Genomic DNA, 19,891 nt, shown 5'->3' on the forward strand with positions numbered 1-19,891 from the left:
TCATCAACTCCCAAACCCAGTCTATGTAGGTGCAGAATGTATGTCTCCTAGTAAACATATGTCAAGATCTGCGTCACAGAATGATGTTTTCATGTCTGGTACAATATCATGATAAATAAAAATAGAACCGTGATAAATCAAATTAAAACTTAGCATTCAGTGTCCATATTAAAAAAATCTAACCCTATTAATATGTTTTTGGAGTGTGGGAGTGTGGACTGTTTTCAGACATATTCGTAAATGTGCGTGTCTAATGACCACATCAGTGTGTGTGTGTGTGTGTGTGTGTGTGTGTGTGTGTGTGTGTGTGTGTGTGTGTGTGTGTGTGTGTGTGTGAAGTCTTTGGGCAAAATACTGCACGGATCCCTGTATTGTGATTCTGACCAATGGGTGACCGAGGGAGTCTAAGGTCAATTTAATAGCAGCCAATTAACCTACTAGTATGTTTTTGGGGTGAGGGAGGAAATCCACGCAAACACGGGAAGAACATACAAATTCCACACAGATAAGGCCATGGTTGGAAATCGAACTCATGACCCCAGTGCTGTGAAGCAGAAGTGCTAGACAGTTAACAAAAAACGTGCAGTGTTATCTTAACTTGCAGTAATAGATATAAAAGATGACTTGCAGACACAAATGGATTTGACTGGCTTCAGGTCTTTTATTATACCCATGAAACATAGCAAACTGTGTAACGCAAAACTAATTATATAAGCAGAATCCTAGAGAGCAGACAGAGCACTAAGATAGGCAGCTAGGCAGCTTACAATCATAAATATGTCAAACACATGTTTTGCTTTTCATCCCTGTGGAACTCCCTTATTAAACTGGCTCACCTGATTAAACAGGAGTTGTTTTTTCTTTTGCTAATAGATCAGGTTAGATCAATTACCTCTGTATTACCTATGTATTCCTGGCAAGCCAGGTTTAAGGAATAAACCAGACTCCTGTCTGCTGCAGATTTAGTGGCAAGGAATATCAGCCCACCCTCCACTCCATGTACTCCAAACCACGGTCTCATAATACCAATATAACACAATGAATACTAATAAATATTTAGCATGATCCTGGGGATTCTGACTTCCTACTAGTAGGATACACAATATACTTGGTCCAAACTATCTGCCTCCTACAACAGCATCCACTACTAACATAACTGTATTAATACCAAAATCTCCCTTGTAAGAAATTGTAAAGCCTAATAACTATCAGTTTTTAAAACTAATATAGAAAATAAAACGAATGCTATACATCCAGGAAAACAGCACTATTTCAGCATTCAAAGCAATATGTACTGGTGTACAGAATGGCTGAGTAGCATCTGGACTATGCAGCACACACAACTATCATAGCTTTCAAATAAGCTCATAGAGTCTTCTCACTTAATGATTGTAAGTCCCATTTGTTTAAAAAATATCTTTTTATTCCTAGTATTTAAAATACTATTCTTAAAATCAGTGGAATAACTACAAAAAGTGAAAATAGTGAATTAATGTGATGTTTCAAAAGTACTGAGCATGCCTCTAATCTCTTTACTGTTATAGATTTCACACTGTATGGAGAAAACATTAAATTACAACTTATCCTAATTCAGCACTTATAAGCAGCCAAAGCGAAATGCGTGTTGGCGTTTGCTGAGTTTACCTAATCCGAATTTTGATAAGCTATAACTATTCCCACTAAAACACTAAAATAAAGATTCAGAATAAAGATTCAGAATAGTAATCTTACCAAATCAGATACACAAGCTCTGATTAGTTGTAAGATCTAATGGAGCAATCAAAGGCAGACAGCAATCGACAATTATATAACAAGAGCTTTTTATAGTTTTAGGATAACTTATCCCTGTTTTAATTGATTCAGAACAACTATTAAAACTAACAGCATTTACTTTAAACAATCTGCCTAGATCTAAAGAATAAATTTAATGGATTATAACAAATTTATCCCATTCTGGCAAATATTATGAAAATCAGAAGATAATAGTGATTTAAAGTTGCAAAACAGCACTAAAAGTAATTCAGCCAGCATATGAATGCTGAAAAAGGTTAAATTATCATTTAACCCACCGGTTCCCAAAGTGTGCGCAGCCCAGGGGTGCCGTGGCGCTGTCACAAGGGTGCGCCAGCCAGGGTAAAAAAATTAAAAATACTTACCAATCCGAGCATCCTCCTCCCTGTTCTCTTCTCACTGAGGAGCCAGAAGACAGAATAAAAAGAAGAAAGAAGGCCAAATAAGGCAAGTAAAGGAACGGAGGGGAAATGGTGATAGGGAACAGCAATGGAGGGTGCAGTGTAATGGTGAAGGGGCAGTGTGAGGATATGAAGGGACAATGCGAGGACATGAAGGAGCACAGTGTGAGAATGAAGGCGCACAGTGTAATGGTGAAGGGGCACAGTGTGAGGATGAAGGAGCACAGTGTAATGGTGAAGGGGCACAGTGTGAGGATGAAGGAGCACAGTGTAATGGTGAAGGGGCACAGTGTGAGGATGAAGGAGCACAGTGTAATGGTGAAGGGGCACAGTGTGAGGATGAAGGAGCACAGTGTAATGGTGAAGGGGCACAGTGTGAGGATGAAGGAGCACAGTGTAATGGTGAAGGGGCACAGTGTGAGAATAAAGGAGCACAGTGTAATGGTGAAGGGGCACAGTGTGAGAATGAAGGAGCACAGTGTAATGGTGAAGGGGACAGTGTGAGGATGAAGGAGCACAGTGTAATGGTGAAGGGGACAGTGTGAGGACGAAGGAGCACAGTGTAATGGTGAAGGGGCACAGTGTGAGGATGAAGGAGCACAGTGTAATGGTGAAGGGGCACAGTGTGAGGATGAAGGAGCACAGTGTAATGGTGAAGGGGACAGTGTGAGGATGAAGGAGCACAGTGTAATGGTGAAGGGGCACAGTGTGAGAATGAAGGAGCACAGTGTAATGGTGAAGGGGACAGTGTGAGGATGAAGGAGCACAGTGTAATGGTGAAGGGGCACAGTGTCAGAATGAAGGAGCACAGTGTAATGGTGAAGGGGCACAGTTTGAGGATGAAGGAGCACAGTGTAATGGTGAAGGGGCACAGTGTGAGAATGAAGGAGCACAGTGTAATGGTGAAGGGGCACAGTGTGAGGATGAAGGAGCACAGTGTAATGGTGAAGGGGCACAGTGTGAGGATGAAGGAGCACAGTGTAATGGTGAAGGGGCACAGTGTGAGGATGAAGGAGCACAATGTAATGGTGAAGGGGCACAGTGTGAGAATGAAGGAGCACAGTGTAATGGTGAAGGGGCACAGTGTCAGAATGAAGGAGCACAGTGTAATGGTGAAGGGGCACAGTGTGAGAATGAAGGAGCACAGTGTAATGGTGAAGGGGCACAGTGTGAGGATGAATGAGCACAGTGTAATGGTGAAGGGGCACAGTGTGAGAATGAAGGAGCACAGTGTAATGGTGAAGGGGCACAGTGTGAGAATGAAGGAGCACAGTGTAATGGTGAAGGGGCACAGTGTGAGGATGAAGGAGCACAGTGTAATGGTGAAGGGGACAGTGTGAGGATGAAGGAGCACAGTGTAATGGTGAAGGGGCACAGTGTGAGAATGAAGGAACACAGTGTAATGGTGAAGGGGCACAGTGTGAGGATGAAGGAGCACAGTGTAATGGTGAAGGGGCACAGTGTGAGAATGAAGGAGCACAGTGTAATGGTGAAGGGGCACAGTGTGAGGATGAAGGAGCACAGTGTAATGGTGAAGGGGCACAGTGTGAGAATTTTTGAACATGTTGGGCCTGATTCATTAAGGATCTTAAATTAAGAAGTGTCTCCCGGACAAAACCATGTTACAATGCAAGGGGTGAAAATTAGTTTTCTGTTTTGCACATAAGTTAAATACTGACTGTTTTTTCATGTAGCACACAAATACTTGATAGCTTATTTGTACACTGTAATTTAAAGTTGATATTTGTGTGCTACATGAAATAAACAGCCAGTATTTAACTTATATGCAAAACAGAAAACTCATTTTCACCCCATGCATTGTAACATGGTTTTGTCCAGGAGACTTAAATAAGAAACCTCTGATTTAAGTTCCTTAATGAATCAGGCCCGTTGTTTTTATTTTGTTGATCTTATTCCTTTTAATGGTAGCTATAAATTGTTCTTTGACAGAAAAATAATTTAAAAAAATACATAAAAATATTATTTCCCTTGGATTTATGTGTATTATTCATGCAAACAACTTAATGAGTATTTCTTTCCTGACCTAAATACTTATTAGGTTATTTTGACCCAACTACCTATAAAACGGGACTGCTCTATAATTATTATGGAGGGGTGCCTTGAAAAAGTTATGGAGAGCCTAAGAGTGCCGCGAACTGAAAAAAGTTTGGGAACCACTAATTTAACATTTACTCTATACAGTGGGAATTTTAGAACAGTTAATAAAGGGATTAGAGGTATGTTTAGTAGTTTTAAAACATCACATTAATTCACTATTTTCACTTTTTGTTGTTATTTCCCTGGTTTTAAGAATAATATTTTAAATACTAGGAAAAAAGGTTACTTTTTAAACAAATGGGACGTACAATCATTAACTGAGAAGACATTATGAGAATGTTAGTGCACTATATCTAACAAATTCTGTTCTCATAAACTTTATAACTAATCCAATTGGTAGTAACATCTCAATTAATTAGATAAATATTCAATATTCATTGCCTAAAGGAAAGTTAGATATAACTGTTACTGATTACATTGAACAATTAACTATATTGAGCTACAGTCTCTCAAAAATTAAAACTGGTGGGACAATTTTTTGCATACTATATTTCACGCACTGTAAGCACCAGCACGCTCAGGTATCCAGGGCCTGCATGGGGCCCTTACTGCACCAGGAAAATACTGTAAGAAAAGACACTCACACCATGAAACAACATTCATTAAAACAGAGACTCCTGAACTGTGGAGGAGTAGGGATCTTGATACACACCTTCTGGTCATGCCCGAAGCTGCAAGGCCATTGGACGGAAGTTTTCAACCTGATTAATGCAGTGAGTTCAGTAGCTATAGCCCTATCACCAGAAATCGCTCTGCTGCACTAATACCCCCCTTCTCTCCAAAATCATAAGAGATATGTAACTGGCCAAATTCTTATTGCTACTAGAGCAGCTCTTGCACAATCCTGGAAGTCTCCCTTCCCCCTGCCCCATTCAATTGTAATGGCCAAAATCCAAAGGAGCTCGTTATGGAGACTCTGGGCCTCCAATGTTCCTCGTCAGCTTCTTCCCCTTTGATTAAATGGCTCGATTGGAGCACTTATTATTCCAAGCATCTAGCCCCACCACTGGTATCCTCCTGCTTGTAAAAGCAACGCAGCACTACCAGTTTTTTATGTATAATTTTTGTTATTGCCTTAAGTACTTGTTTAATGTGACTTAATGTACCTCCCCCACCTGGGTATCTTTCCTCCCGTTACTTCCCCTATTATTATGTATGTACCTTATTTTGCTTTCATCCCCAAAATTTCAATAAAAATGTAATCTGTTATCATTCTTCAATGTCAAAAGTATCAAGCCAAAAGTAGACAGTGCTAATCCGCTTATTTATTTAAACAATATTATTTTAAAATATATCTAAATCGCTATGTCTGTGATTAATAAATAATATGTAAAATTTAATACATATTTATTCAGAAACATAATATTACAAGTACACTACAGTGTACTCAATGTTAAAAAAAATCAAAACACACATACTGATATTCATTTATATTAGCTCCATGATCCAGGAATTTCAAAGTATTATAACGATACTCTGATCGGCACAATCATGACAAAGAAATCCTTAGGAACTTGTATGATCCACATTAAGGAATCATCCACGCTTTGGAATAGAGTATTGTTTCTGAGGAACACACGTCCCAGCAATTAGAACATGAGAATCTGCACTTAATATCATACACTTGATGATAATGACTGGTGTCTCTACCACGTAATGATATGCCTAAAGCATATCATATGCTCCAAAACGTATCTTCATAGATCATATATATTCATCGTAGTATGTCAAGCAGGGGTTGGCTGGCAAATTTTAGCCCAGGGAGCAGGGCCATCTTAACAACATTATGGGCCCCCGGGCAAAGCAGTGCACCGGGGCCCCTAGATATAGATATAGATATATAGATGTATACAGATACAGATATAGAGATAGATACATGTACTTGCTCAGTGACCCTTATAGGTTTTTTTTGCAGGTTTTTTTCTTTTGCAGGATTATTTATTCTCATTAAGAGCCCTGCCTATGGGGCCCCCTTGCCCGTGGGGCCCCCGGGCAGCTGCCCATCGTGCCCAATGGAAAAGATGGCCCTGCCAGGGAGCAAGACTTGACTCAGCAGCCTAGTAGGTACATTTTAAAAGGAAAAAAAATGCAGGTGGCCCATTGAACCAGCCCAACGTGGGACTGACCTGGGGGACTAATGCCCCCCTTCCCTCAGGCCAGCCAGCCCCTGATGTTGAGTAGCATGTATCTTAGGATTATTATTATTACCATTTATTTATATAGCGCAACTAATTCCGCAGCACTGTACAGAGAACTCACTCACATCAGTCCCTGCCCCATTGGGGCTTACAGTCTAAATTCCTTAACTCAGACAGACAGACAGACACACACACACACACAGACTAGGGTCAATTTGTTAGCAGCCAATTAACCTACCAGTATGTTTTTGGAGTGTGGGAGGAAACCGGAGCACCCGGAGGAAACCCACGCAAACACGGGGAGAACATACAAACTCCTCACAGATAAGGCCATGATCGGGAATTGAACTCATTACCCCAGCGCTGTAAGGAAGAAGTGGTAACCACTTAGCCACCATGCTGCCCGGATATGTGCACCTCCAGTGTTCTCCCCAGCACCTGTTTTTACTTGCCACCCGGCTCTTGGAACCCAACAGAGTCCTATTATAATAGAATAAATTGTTTCTCCTATTAGAACAGGCACTATCTGAGCACTACAGCCAGCTGTGTGCATTAGACCACTGACCACCAGTTTGACCAGTCCTGGCAGGTGTGGGAACCTCCAACATTTTTCAATATTATTCCAACGTCTTACACTGCCCCCACCCGGCTGCTTCTTAATGCCACCCAGCTGGCAACACTTTCTGGGGAATACACTGCAGCTCAGCATACACAAGTGACTGCATCTTTTTTTGGAAGCATTTTACATCTGTGATTTTTGCTTAAAACGCATCCAATTCTACATGAGGTCCTTTAAGTCTGGTACCATTTTTATTTCATTTTTTCCATACTATTTTCTCCAAACTCCACCCCCTCTCTTGGTGTTTCTACTTGTAAATGAACAAAGTCATCCAAGGTCCCCATTCCTTCCATATGTGGTATAAAGGGTCTTCCCTTTTTTTTGCCTCAGCTCCGTCATGAGTCTTTTTGGGCAAGAACGTTCTCCTTTGTATAATCAGCGTTCCTTTTTTTTTTGGGTTCAAACATAGAAGATCGGAGGCTGACATTTTTGCACATACAACAATAATGTGACATCTTGTTAAAAATTAGGTATATTTCCTAAAGGCTACCAGGGGAGAGGTTTTTGAATAAAGCATTTTTTAAATAACCAATTTTTTTATTTTTTAAATATTTTAATATGTTTGGTTCTTTTTTGCAATTTCATTTTTAGTATATTTTTTTAATTAGTGGAACTGAAAGGACAAGTCTGGGTTTTCACTTCTACTGCACATGTGTGAGCCGGCCAGCTGGTTCATGCATGCACATATCCCCTCAGACTGGCCCGGCAAAGCGATAAGTAAACTCTTACAGCTCTGGCCCAGTATCCCTGAGAAGGTTGAGTATCTCTCAGCTGTCTCTGCAAACTTTTAAAAGTAAATTATTGCGAGAGGTGATTTTTTTATCGCTAGTGTAATAGGTCTATTAATAGGCATCTTGGTTACTGATTCTGCCCATTATACAAATAGCTGGTACCTGCATAGCCAGTTTTACTAGAAATATGTATTGCCATCAGAAATTTGTATCATCAGTTTAGTTTGACAACTGGTTATTAATCATCCAGGGGCCTCCAGGGCTAATGAACCTTTAATGGGAAAGACAGGTGTCACCCTGTGTACCAACACTGTATAGTACTTCATAAACACCTGAGGACAAATACAGCAAATTACTGTGCATAAAAGTTACTGGTATGCAAATAACCAGTGCTGTGGAGAAAAACATTTACTGATTTATTACCATTTGATATACGTGGACACATCATAAATATCATAACTCACCTTCCCAATTTTTATTATTATTATCCTTTATTTAAAAAAGCGCCAACATATTACGCAGCACTGTATATTGAGGGGATCATGATACGAATAAATAACATACAAGGACATGACACAGAAAGTGGGGATGGTCTGATATGGATGGAATGAGTAGAGATAGTGGAAGGTGGAGATATGAAAGATAAACTAGTTATTGTCGAAATCAGCTCGGAGGAGGTGGGTGCCCAGCTCTTTTCTTTGGCATCGTGCTCGATACTGTACACACAGAGCCAGGACACTTGTTCCACGCATTCAGAGGAGTTGTGTCAGCAGCTGATGCCACCAATGAGGCTGTAGAGATCACCAGAAGAGGAACAGAGATAGCAACAGCAGTGACAGTTGGGCTCTCTGGGTCCAGCTGTGAAACTGAGATTGTATTCCCCAATATATGCTGCTAAAAACCCATGAAACACAGAAAGTACTGCACACTAGTTGTGGCAACAGCATGCAAAGTTTAAACTTGCCTTGCAATCCCCATTCACTATGGTCCAAAGCACTGAGGTCCATACTGACGTCCAGTCCAATGCTTGGAGGTCCACATCCAGCAGTCCAATGCGTGGGGGTCCATATCCACCAGTCCAATGCATGGAGGTCCACATCCAGCAGTTCAGTGCGTGGGGGTCCATATCTACCAGTCCAATGCATGGAGGTCCACATCCAGCAGTCCAGTGCGTGGGGTCCATATTCACCAGTCCAATGCATGGAGGTCCACATCCAGCAGTCCAGTGAGTGGGGGTCTACATCCACCAGTCCAATGCATGGAGGTCCACATCCAGTAGTCAGTGCGTGGGGGTCCACATCCACCAGTCCAATACTTGAAAGTCCATATCCACCAGTCCAATGCATGGAGGTCCACATCCACTGGCCCAATGCATGAAGGTCCACATCCACCAGTCTAATGCGTTGAGGCTCATATCCACCAGTCCAATGTGTTGAGGTCCACATCCACCAGTCCATTGTGTTGAGGTCCACATCCAGTAGTCAGTGCGTGGGGGTCCACATCCACCAGTCCAATGCTTGGAGGTCCATATCCACCAGTCCAATGCATGGAGGTCCACATCCACTGGTCCAATGCATGGAGGTCCACATCCACTGGTCCAATGCATGAAGGTCCAAATCCACCAGTCTAATGCGTTGAGGACCACATCCACCAGTCCAATGTGCTGAGGTCCACATCCACCAGTCCATTGTGTTGAGGCCCACATCCACCAGTCCAATGGGTTGAGGTCCACATCCACCAGTCCATTGTGTTGAGGGCCACATCCACGAGTCCATTGTGTTGAGGCCCACATCCACCAATCCAATTTGTTCAGGTTCACATCCTGTCCAATCCACTGCGTACATATACACAGAGCCCGATTCTATGTGCTGATGTCTGCAAGATCTTCTCCATCTTTGCATCTATGTCTACGCACTATATAAACAACTATATTTATAATTTTTACATTATAAAACTCCCTCACTCTCGTTGGAATGAATGTAAATGCAGTGTTATCTGAATAAGATTGGTTATGGATTATCAAGCACCGTGCATCTTTTAAAAAGGGGGATGGAAGCACACAGTATTGCACAGACCACCTTACATGTTCGCTTCTTTACACATTTTGTGCACTTCTCACAATGAGATCCAAAGCAGTTACAAGAAGTACGGCAAAGCTGGGAAAAATCTGCTGTGATGCGGCACATGTCAAAGCGCTGCTAAGTGAGAACAATGTTGTTTGGGATTCATCATGTTATGTAATTGCTCTAAATGAAACATACCTGTTTTACCAATTATACATCATAATACAGTTTTAAGATTCACATCACATACCTATGTCGATTAGAGGTGAAATCCAGTCCTTGATGGTCCAAACCTGATCCGTTCTGATTATCAGCAGCTAAGTCGGCACATTCCTTGTAAGTTGGAGGCATTGTGTTATTCTTATCTATGTCCTTCCCATTACTAACACTGCTTTCATTTTCAGAACAGTCTGATGTAAGATTATTTGCTTCCTCCTATACTTATAAACAAGATGTCACGTTAATGGTAGTATTAAAATTAGACCGTTTCTTTACTAATTCTGCAAAATGTTTACAAATTTAAAAAAAACACTATGTAATACATTACAATTTTTAAGCCCAACACCTATATTCAAGCAAGATTGTTCCATATAATTCAATGTTTATTCAAATGTAATGTAATGATATTTGAAACTTAATTCCTTATGCTATATTTTTTAAAAAGGGTGAGCTGTACCAGCCTCACCCTCTTTACCTGCTTCACCCTCTTTACCAGCCTTACCCTCTGTACCAGCCTCACCCTCTGTACCTGCTTCACCCTCTTTACCTGCTTCACCCTCTGCACCTGCCTCACCCTCTTTACTTGTTTCACCCTCTTTACCTGCTTCACCCCCTTTACAAACCTCACCCTCTGTACCTACTTCACCCTCTTTACATACCACACTCTCTGTACCTGCCTCACCCTCTTGTTTCATCTTCTTTACCTGCTTCATCCTCTTTACCTGCTTCACCCTCTGTACCTGCCTCACCCTCTTTACCTGCTTCACCCTCTTTACCTGCCTCACCCTCTCTACCTGCTTCACCCTCTTTACCTGCCTCACCCTCTGTACCTGCCTCACCCTCCTTACCTGCTTCACCCTCTTTACCTGCCTCACCCTCTTTACCTGCTTCACCCTCTTTACCTGCTTCACCCTCTTTACCTGCTTCACCCTCTTTACCTGCTTCACCCTCTTTACCTGCTTCACCCTCTCTACCTGCCTCACCCTCTTTACCTGCTTCACCCTCTTTACCTGCCTCACCCTCTGTACCTGCCTCACCCTCTGTACCTGCCTCACCCTCTGTACCTGCCTCACCCTCTGTACCTGCCTTACCCTCTTTACTTGTTTCATCCTCTTTACCTGCTTCACCCTCTGTGCTTGTTTCATACTCTTTACCTGTTATGGCTGAATGACGTAAAAATAACTTATTGCAGAATTTATTTAAATTTGTGGCGCAGGCGCTAATTTATGTAATTGCAAATGTACTGATTGCTGAGGTATTGATTTCTGATGCAGTAGGTATTTTTTTGAGTAAATCTGTTGTGTAGCTTCAAGAGGAGATACTCATTAAGGCTAATTAGACCTTTTCCATGTGAAGTGACAAACACTTGCGTTAGCCTGAATGCACCGCAAGAGGTTGTTACCTTCCTTTCATATATAGTTTTCAACCTGTATCTTAAAGCCTGTGTGAATAATGCAACCAGCAAGTTTTAGGAAATAAAAGATTGGTGTAAATTTTGTTAACATTGCATTGCATTTAAATCCAAGTTTGAAGAACATATTGCATCCTGATACTAAATATCTCAGGTAATATCTCAGGCTTTGCAGAGTCATCTAAGATCAGGGGGTGGTGTTACCCCTGCTAACATGTGTGTCAGAATGTGTATAAAAGGAGCACAATTTGACCATGTAATGCATTATTCCATCTGTACCTTTCTGGAGATCACTAGTACCACAATCTATGTAACTGTCCTTATAAGGGCTATTTCAACTAATAAAATATCACTGCTCCAAGATCCTGCTTTGATGAGAGTTACCCAGAAGGAAGAGGTCATAGGTGCCTGTGAAGGAGCCTAGTGGTGGCAGCAGGGGTGCAATTTGGGAAAAAGAAAGGGGACGGTGGCAAGGCAAGCCCAGCCGATCGCCGGCAACTATGGACAGGGTGGCATAGGAGGTCCATTCTGTTACACCTGCCTCACCCTCTTTACCTGCCTCGCCCTCTTTATCGCCTCACCCTCTCTACCTGCCTCATCCTCAATCCTTTTTCACCCTGTCTACCTGCCTCACCCTCTCTACCTGCCTCACCCTCTTTATCGCCTCACCCTCTCTACCTGCCTCATCCTCAATCCTTTTGCACCCTCTCTATCTGCCTCACCCTCTCTACCTGTCTCACCCTCAATCCTTTTTCACCCTCTCTACCTGCCTCACCCTCAATCCTTTTCACCCTCTCTATCTGCCTCACCCTCTCTATCTACCTCAACCTCTCTACCTGCCTCACCCTCTCTATCTGCCTCACCCTCTCTATCTGCCTCACCCTCTCTACCTGCCTCACCCTCAATCCTTTTTCACCCTCTCTACCTGCCTCACCCTCTCTATCTACCTCACCCTCTCTACCTGCCTCACCCTCTCTATCTGCCTCACCCTCTCTACCTGCCTCACCCTCAATCCTTTTTCACCCTCTCTATCTACCTCATCCTCTCTACCTGCCTCACTCTCAATCCTTTTTTCACCTTCTCTACCGGTCTCATCCTCTTTACCTGCTTTACCCTTTTTTACTACTGTGGACAATAAACTCAATATCGGCCTCGGAACTATTTGTTTAAGGTTTGTGTTTTTTTGCAATTTCATTTACAGCATAGCCTTATATGTTTTATGAGGAATGAATAACAATGAAAATAATAATGCTGAATTACCTATTGAGAACTAAATAAATGACTTTATAAAGCATGGAGGGAAGCAAGAGCTGGTTACTGTGCTGACCCTTCAGGCATTAATATAGACAAGGGATGCAGCATATATCAGAAAAATATAACTGATCCTGTGTGCATATCCAACTGCATGAGACTGACCTCATGACCTGTAACAAATGAACTTCAAATGCATCAAATACACCTTTAATAACTGTACCTTGATTAGCTCATTTCAATCAATAAATTATTTGAAATAATAGATTAGTTATGGAGAGGCACGTTTTGAATTGGTTGTTATTTCAAGCTTTGCCTTATCTGTAACCTGAATCCTTGGAGTACAGTATCTATCCTAAATTCAGGAAAGGTCACATTATCCTGGCAATAGTCTTGTCAGATAATATGCACAATTCTGACCAAAAATAAATGTGAATGCCACCGGTTACTTTGATTCTGTATAAAGATGCCAATTTCATGCACCGAAATATATTTGTACAAAATAACCCCAAAAATTATGTATCCTCAGTTTAACTTTGTAATATGGCTTCAGAAATATGGCCAGTACTATGCTAAGTTTGATTAAACATTGAACCCGGAATCCAAGCAAAATACAAACAAATTAATATTAATCATCAGTGGTAGAAGACCCCAAACACATTGGGCCTGATTCATTAAGGAAAGTAAGGCAAAAAAAGAAGTTTTCTCCTGGACAACCCATGTTACAATACAAAGGGTGCAAATAAGTTTATTATTTTGCACATAAGTTAAATACTGGCTGCTTTTTCATGTAGCACACAAATACTTGATAGCTTTATTTTTACACTGAAATTTAAAGTTGATCTAGGACATGTCCTACCCCAACTATAAATCTGTTCCCACATTTTTATATTTGCCTCCCCGTCCAATGCAGCATGGTTTTGCCAAGATGAAAAGTAACTAATTTTTTTGCTTTCTTTTCCTTAATGAATCGGGCCCAATATGTCACATAGATAAGTAACATTACAAAATCACGGGTTTTCTGTAAAATATACTAATAATGCCATGTTATAGTAATCAGCTGAATTCTAGTGAATATTGGTTCAGCAACAAAATTACTTCCTCCGCCGTAAAAGTACAAAACACTGATTAAATTATATTATACACATCATATGCTTAATATACATACACATAGGAAAGATGTGACTCTTTTGTTTTGAATTGTTAAATGCTCTGAATTTGCACTGAGGGTGCGCAGTACACTGGCTTATATGGAAGTATATGGTGAATGTCGCTGACCTTGTTAGCAGGGAGATTCCGCTCAGCCACATTAGGCCAAAACGATTTTGTGCTGTAGTGAAGCATCAGACACAAGGACAAAGCTGACAGTCCCTCATCATTGCTCTTGTTAACATCCGCTCCATTGTCAAGAAGAAGGTTAATGATTGTATTATGGCCATTTATCTGAAGAAAAGGAATTGTTAGTACAGTATATGAGCATCCACTGTTTGTCAGAAATGATTTATAGCTGCGATGTAGGCTAATCTTAATGCCAGCATGTTTACTTGAATGCTTTCCAGAGTACAAGTGGCAGAACACAGCACACAACACTGCACCAATATGTTAGATGATGACTACATGCATCTGGGAACCTGACCTTCTCAGTTACGTTTATATAGGCAAACTTACAAGATACTCAAAGCACCTGACACTCTATTGCTAATTAGAGAATAACTATACATATTAATAATAGTCACTAAATTATATTTCTCATCCAGTCCTGACTGTGGTTTCTTCTCTCTTTCTCTAGTGGAATCATGTTATTTTTTTTATTCTGTTATGGTTACATCGGACAGACATGTTTGCCTCATTAAAAGTAAGCAAGAGCATAAGGATCACTGATCCCTTTAGTAGTGTGCAGCAAAGCATCAATCCGTATGTGATCTCTGATGTAAAGTCCCTGGTCTGTAATCTGTAGCCAGAGGACTGGCCGATACTTCTCTACTTAACTCTTTAATGTCTGCAAGAATATCTGCAACTCCAACTGAGAAATCTGTCAGTGTTGAGCTTTCCAGGCAAAACACTTAAAACCAGAAGCATGTATGCTGGATGAAAGCAGAGTGACACCTGTAAATCCAGCGTGCAACATACAAATAGACAGAAATATATGAATGGTTGGGTGCACATAAGGCTGCTTCTCAGAACAGAGCTCTCAGTGTGTGACAATGTACTGTTTATCAGCACTAGGAACTGAGATAAGTCTCTGCAGGGCAAATGTCAGAGCCAGATAAAAGAACAGGCGACTAACAAGTAGTAAGTATGTGATGACTTTATGTACTTATGACTCCCTACAATTAAATTAAACATGAGTTGCTTTTAAAAACAATTCATTTTCCCTGCAATTGGCAGTAAAATATAGATGTGAGTAATTGTGTGAATTAAATATGTCATCATTTTACTTTAAATATATGTTTATTGCTTTTCTGATTTTCAACAATTGTTTTAACACTCTAATGCAAAATAAAGACACTATTACTGAATATACAGTGTATGTTATTTAAGTATGTCCACCAAAAAGGGGCAGTCAATGGGAATAAAGATTAAGGGCTAGATTTACTAAAGGGCAGTTTTGAAACCGCCGGATTTACTAAAGCACAAACCGCCGTCAAAATGGCCAGAAAAGGCATTTTTCAAAACCACCACTTTACAAGCCGCCATCCTGATTTTAACAATGATGAACATACAAACACCTAGATTTACTAAGCTGGAGTTTTCAAAACCGCCGCAAAACAGCCATCCAAATGGCCAAAATAAAAGAGGTGGTTGTGAATGGCAAGATTGCTCAAACTACTGATTGATCTATTTTGCCATTCAGAACATAAGAGAAAGCACCATAGACATTTAAACTATTTGGAAAATCACTATTTATTGATAAAGGGAAAAAATGAATTTAATATTAACTTATGGGGAATTTTTTTTTTATAGTCTTGTAAAGGGACAATATTATAGCATTATATTATGTGGGAAATGTGAATATATAATATTATTAATGGTGGATATAATTATTTATATTGCACAATTTTTCATGAAATATTGTCTGAATAATATAATAATTAAATAATTTTATCCCCTTAATATAATGATTTTTTTCCCTCTCATAAGTTATTATTTAATTCATTTTGCCCCTTAATCAATAAATAATGATTGCCAACCTAATTTAAATGTCAATGGTGCTTCTCTTATGTTCTGAATGGCAAAATAGTTCAAACAGCCTGTTTAAGCTATCCAGCCATTCTGAAGCAGGTATTAAATCTGTCCTGTGCTGTCTTCTGGATGGCGGCTTTGATGGTGGTTACATCCAAACCGCCAGCGGTGTAGCTTTTTCAATACACGATACATCGCCAGTCATTTTAAATTGAAGCCTCAAGCCGCCCTATAGTAAAAGCGGCGGTTTTGACCACCAAACTCGATTCTTAGTAAATCTAGCCCTAAGTGTACGTGAGCACAATAAGGCTCTAGTAGACATGAACAATATGTAGGAATAGTAGCAACACAGACATGTGGGAGGAGGGTCTTTTATTTAAATAAAAAGAGTATATTACTAGAAAGCCCAAATTCAGCATGCCCTTCTCTAAGCTAGGTATCTAAGGGGCCATCTGTTTAGAGATGATACATTTACTCTTCCAATCTGCTCCTGATAGGTCGTATAGTGTCTTGAGTTTGTACGAAAGCATTACATTGACATTAAATTAGAGTAAACAGCACCAATACCAACTATGTATAGAGAATACAATCAGTATAACTACTGCCATGAACTACATTTACACCACAATATTTTCAAATGTATACATGAGCATCCACCTTAAAGGTGAGCTTAGATTTTTTACTGCTTCAGGTATATTTTCTTACTATGGGGCAAACTGAGAGTTTTATAGTGGAAGGAGCGGGTTCCCCCAACAGCATAGAGCAGTGATGTGAAGCTCCTGACAAACCGATACAGGAAGAAATGAAAGAAAGTTCATATATCCAACTTGTACCCAACACTTTACTTATATTTTGAATTGGTTATTGGAATAAAAATTATTAATTTAAAAATACACAGGAACCATGTGGCTAAAATGACACTGTATGTAAGAAGATATCACAACCAACTGCAAGACTATACTCACAGTTGCAAAATGCAGAGCAGTCTGTCCACAGTTATCAGACACATCTACATGGGCCAGATCATGTCTCAGGATTGTGGAAATGGTCTCGCAACTTCCATCTCCGGCCATCATAATAAGCTGCTCAGCCACAGACTCACCGGGACCTTTAGAACCAAACTTTTCTCGATCATCATTCATGATAGCAGACATGTCCCAGTTTAAGTGTTCTGGGCTGTTTCTAACAGAAAAAATATCTGAATTAATAAAAAAGCAGAAACATACGTGGCATGCTTATACCAATATGCAAAATAGGTTTTTGATGATGTCCTTTTGAAGATATCCCAGGCAATGAGTACATTAAAACACTACTTCAGAATAATCTCCCTCTACCTTTGACTTGCATCTCGCATATTCTCCACTTATGGAATTCCCTACCACTCCCGATCAGACTTTCCCACAGCCGTCAAATCTTTAAACGCTCTCTGAAATCACAACACTTTACTAACACTTACCCTACTCCCACCTATACTATTCACTCTGGTACAAGCTCATGACTGTCCCAAGCATCACTGAGCCACACTGACTCCTCTTGTCTCAGCTCTGCCATTTTGTCATGATATTGCTCTCATGAGCAGGGCCCTCACTACCCTTTGTCTTCATTTCTGCATTTACTTTGCCTATCTTGTATGTCCCTGTTTTATGAAGTCCTGCGGAGCAGGATCTGTGGAGCACTGTGGTGCCTTACAAATCAATGACAATAATAATAATACTTCTGGATTGCTATAGGTCTCATTTCGTACTTATTGTGAACATCAAAGTGCCCGGGTTTAGCACAAGTGGATGTTCTGCCCAGCACACATCAAGGTGCAAATCTACTCTCCGCCCTTGGGAGATGCTTCTGCAACCTACACATATGCCTATGTATGAGCTCTGAAAAACTGTCAGGATATAAAATATGTAAAAATCACATTAAAGTCCAACCTCTTGCCACTTTAGAACCACTGTGTTCATTACATTAAACTTTTATGATTTTAGCCTAAAATACTGCTCAGTTTAGCCTCATTCATGGCTTGAATTAATCATAAGAATAGGGGAACATCAGGACTGTTCTTATTATACGTGTCACTTTATTACATTGTTGGGAGTGTTCCTCAGATGCCCAACATACAGGGGCAATATGGATGAAACCTGAAGACCACCAGCTCATCATCATCAACATTTATTTATACAGCGTCAGCAAACAGGGGCGGATCTAGAAAGTAATTGTAAAGGGGGCGATTTAGCCCCCGCCACCTTTTTGACACCTAAGGCTGCCTGCGTCTGCACACTGTGTGCAGGTCCATTCGGCAGAGACATGCAGGGACAGTGTACTGCCCGGCTGCTCTGATTGTGGTTTAACACAACCAGAGCAGCCAGGCAGCACATTGTCCCTGTCTGCCTCTACCAAACGGACCAGCATATCCGCCAGCAGCAAGCCCCTGCTAGGGGGGTAGATTGCCCCCCCCTTCCCCCTGGAACCGCCACTGCCAGCAAATTCTGTAATGCTTTACACAAGCCCTGAGCTTGTGCAAAATTCAAAGTCCTACTAAGGAGTATAAATGGCTGTACATCCCTTGACAAAGCAAGGAGCATCACCCCCTCCCCTAAAATGCACCTTCTCCACCTTTATCTCATTACCATAATCATGCTCTGGAAAAAGACATCTCTTTCTTGCACTGCTCTGTAAACCTTGGCGCAGTGTTGCAACTACTCCATACTTTGCAAGGAAAGTCCTCACTCCACCCAACTCCTCATCTTGGCCTGTACACAGTTATGCTCCTTCACATACACCTCAATCTGCAAATCCAGGAGCTTTGGTGGAAATCTAGATGCACGTGCACAAGTCAAGACACAAGGTACAGCTAAAGCTGATTTTGAACTGTGCCTCTGTCTTTCTGCTCTTTGTAAATTACCTTCAACCTCTGTCTTAAAACTAGCCAAAGGTTCAATGATATTCTCTATCCTGATGTCACTACAATGTAAATGACTTCCTATATCCTTTTCGCTTGTCCCACTCTACGGTTTACTCTTGTCCACTCATTGGTTTACTCTTTGATGGTACCCAGAAATGTCTAAAAAACATTGTAAGTTCACTGTAGAAATAGGTGTAATGTAGTACAGTTAGGGGTAAATGTATCAAGGTGTGATTTTGCAAATCCAGCGATTTTCTCTCTCGAGAGAGAGAGAGAAAGAGAGAGAGAGAGAGAGAGAGAGAGAGAGAGATCGAAAGAGATCGAGAGAGAGAGAGAGAGAGAGAGAGAGAGAGAGAGAGAGAGAGTTGAAACTCGCTGATGTATGAAGCTGAGATTTCATGTAAAATCGCCAGAGATGTGTTTCTGTCAAAATCGCTATTTTCAAAATCGAAAGAGATCAAAGTCCCAACTGTTTGGCACTCTAGCTATACAAGTCTGAAATGTATGAAGCTGCTATTAAGCAAACTCTCCTGAGTTTGCTTTAAAAATTGCTACATACAACTGCTGCATCCTAGCTGCGTGATTAGTAAACACATCAGTGTTACACTGTCTGCCTATACAGCTGGAGGTCCGGCAGCTGTCAAAAGTTTAAAAACAGATAAAACTTTTTTTTTTTAAAAAAAAAAAACAATGTGGGTTCCCGCTGCCCGGCCATTATTAACCCTAGTACTGCCAGCCTACTGCTGGTTACGTGAAAATCGGGGAGAAAATTTGCATTGGGTCTCCCCCCTTATTTTCACATAACCAGCACTAGGCAAACCAGCCCAGGCTGTTCAGCATTTTTGGATTAAAAGCTGCTGACGAAAGAAGAAGGAATCTGATTGGTGAGTATTTTGGGGTTTTCTTATTTTTAATAAATTTATGTGGTATGAATGAGAGTGTGTATTGTTTTTATTGGGGTTTTATTATTTTTATTAAAATTTGATGGTTTAAAACAGGGAGTGGTTTTTTTAACATTTTTTTGTGGAACTACAGGTCTCAGCCAGCCATGATTGTCAGGGCATGTTGGC

General features: G+C 40.7%; 1 protein-coding gene across 1 annotated transcript in view; it reads right to left on the bottom strand.

Annotated features, from left to right (window-relative positions):
* Nucleotides 1-19,891, bottom strand: part of ANKMY1 (ankyrin repeat and MYND domain containing 1) — a 60,244-nt gene that overhangs the window by 34,208 nt on the left and 6,145 nt on the right. The window contains exons 5-7 of the mRNA XM_075201694.1: nt 16,891-17,107; nt 14,021-14,185; nt 10,112-10,296 (exon numbers count right to left, since the gene is read on the bottom strand). Of these exons, the coding sequence (XP_075057795.1) occupies nt 10,112-10,296; nt 14,021-14,185; nt 16,891-17,107 (567 nt within the window). The remainder of the gene's footprint in view (nt 1-10,111; nt 10,297-14,020; nt 14,186-16,890; nt 17,108-19,891) is intronic.

The sequence above is a fragment of the Mixophyes fleayi genome, chromosome 3 (genome assembly GCF_038048845.1).
Source record: "Mixophyes fleayi isolate aMixFle1 chromosome 3, aMixFle1.hap1, whole genome shotgun sequence".
Classification (NCBI taxonomy): Eukaryota; Metazoa; Chordata; class Amphibia; order Anura; family Limnodynastidae; genus Mixophyes; species Mixophyes fleayi.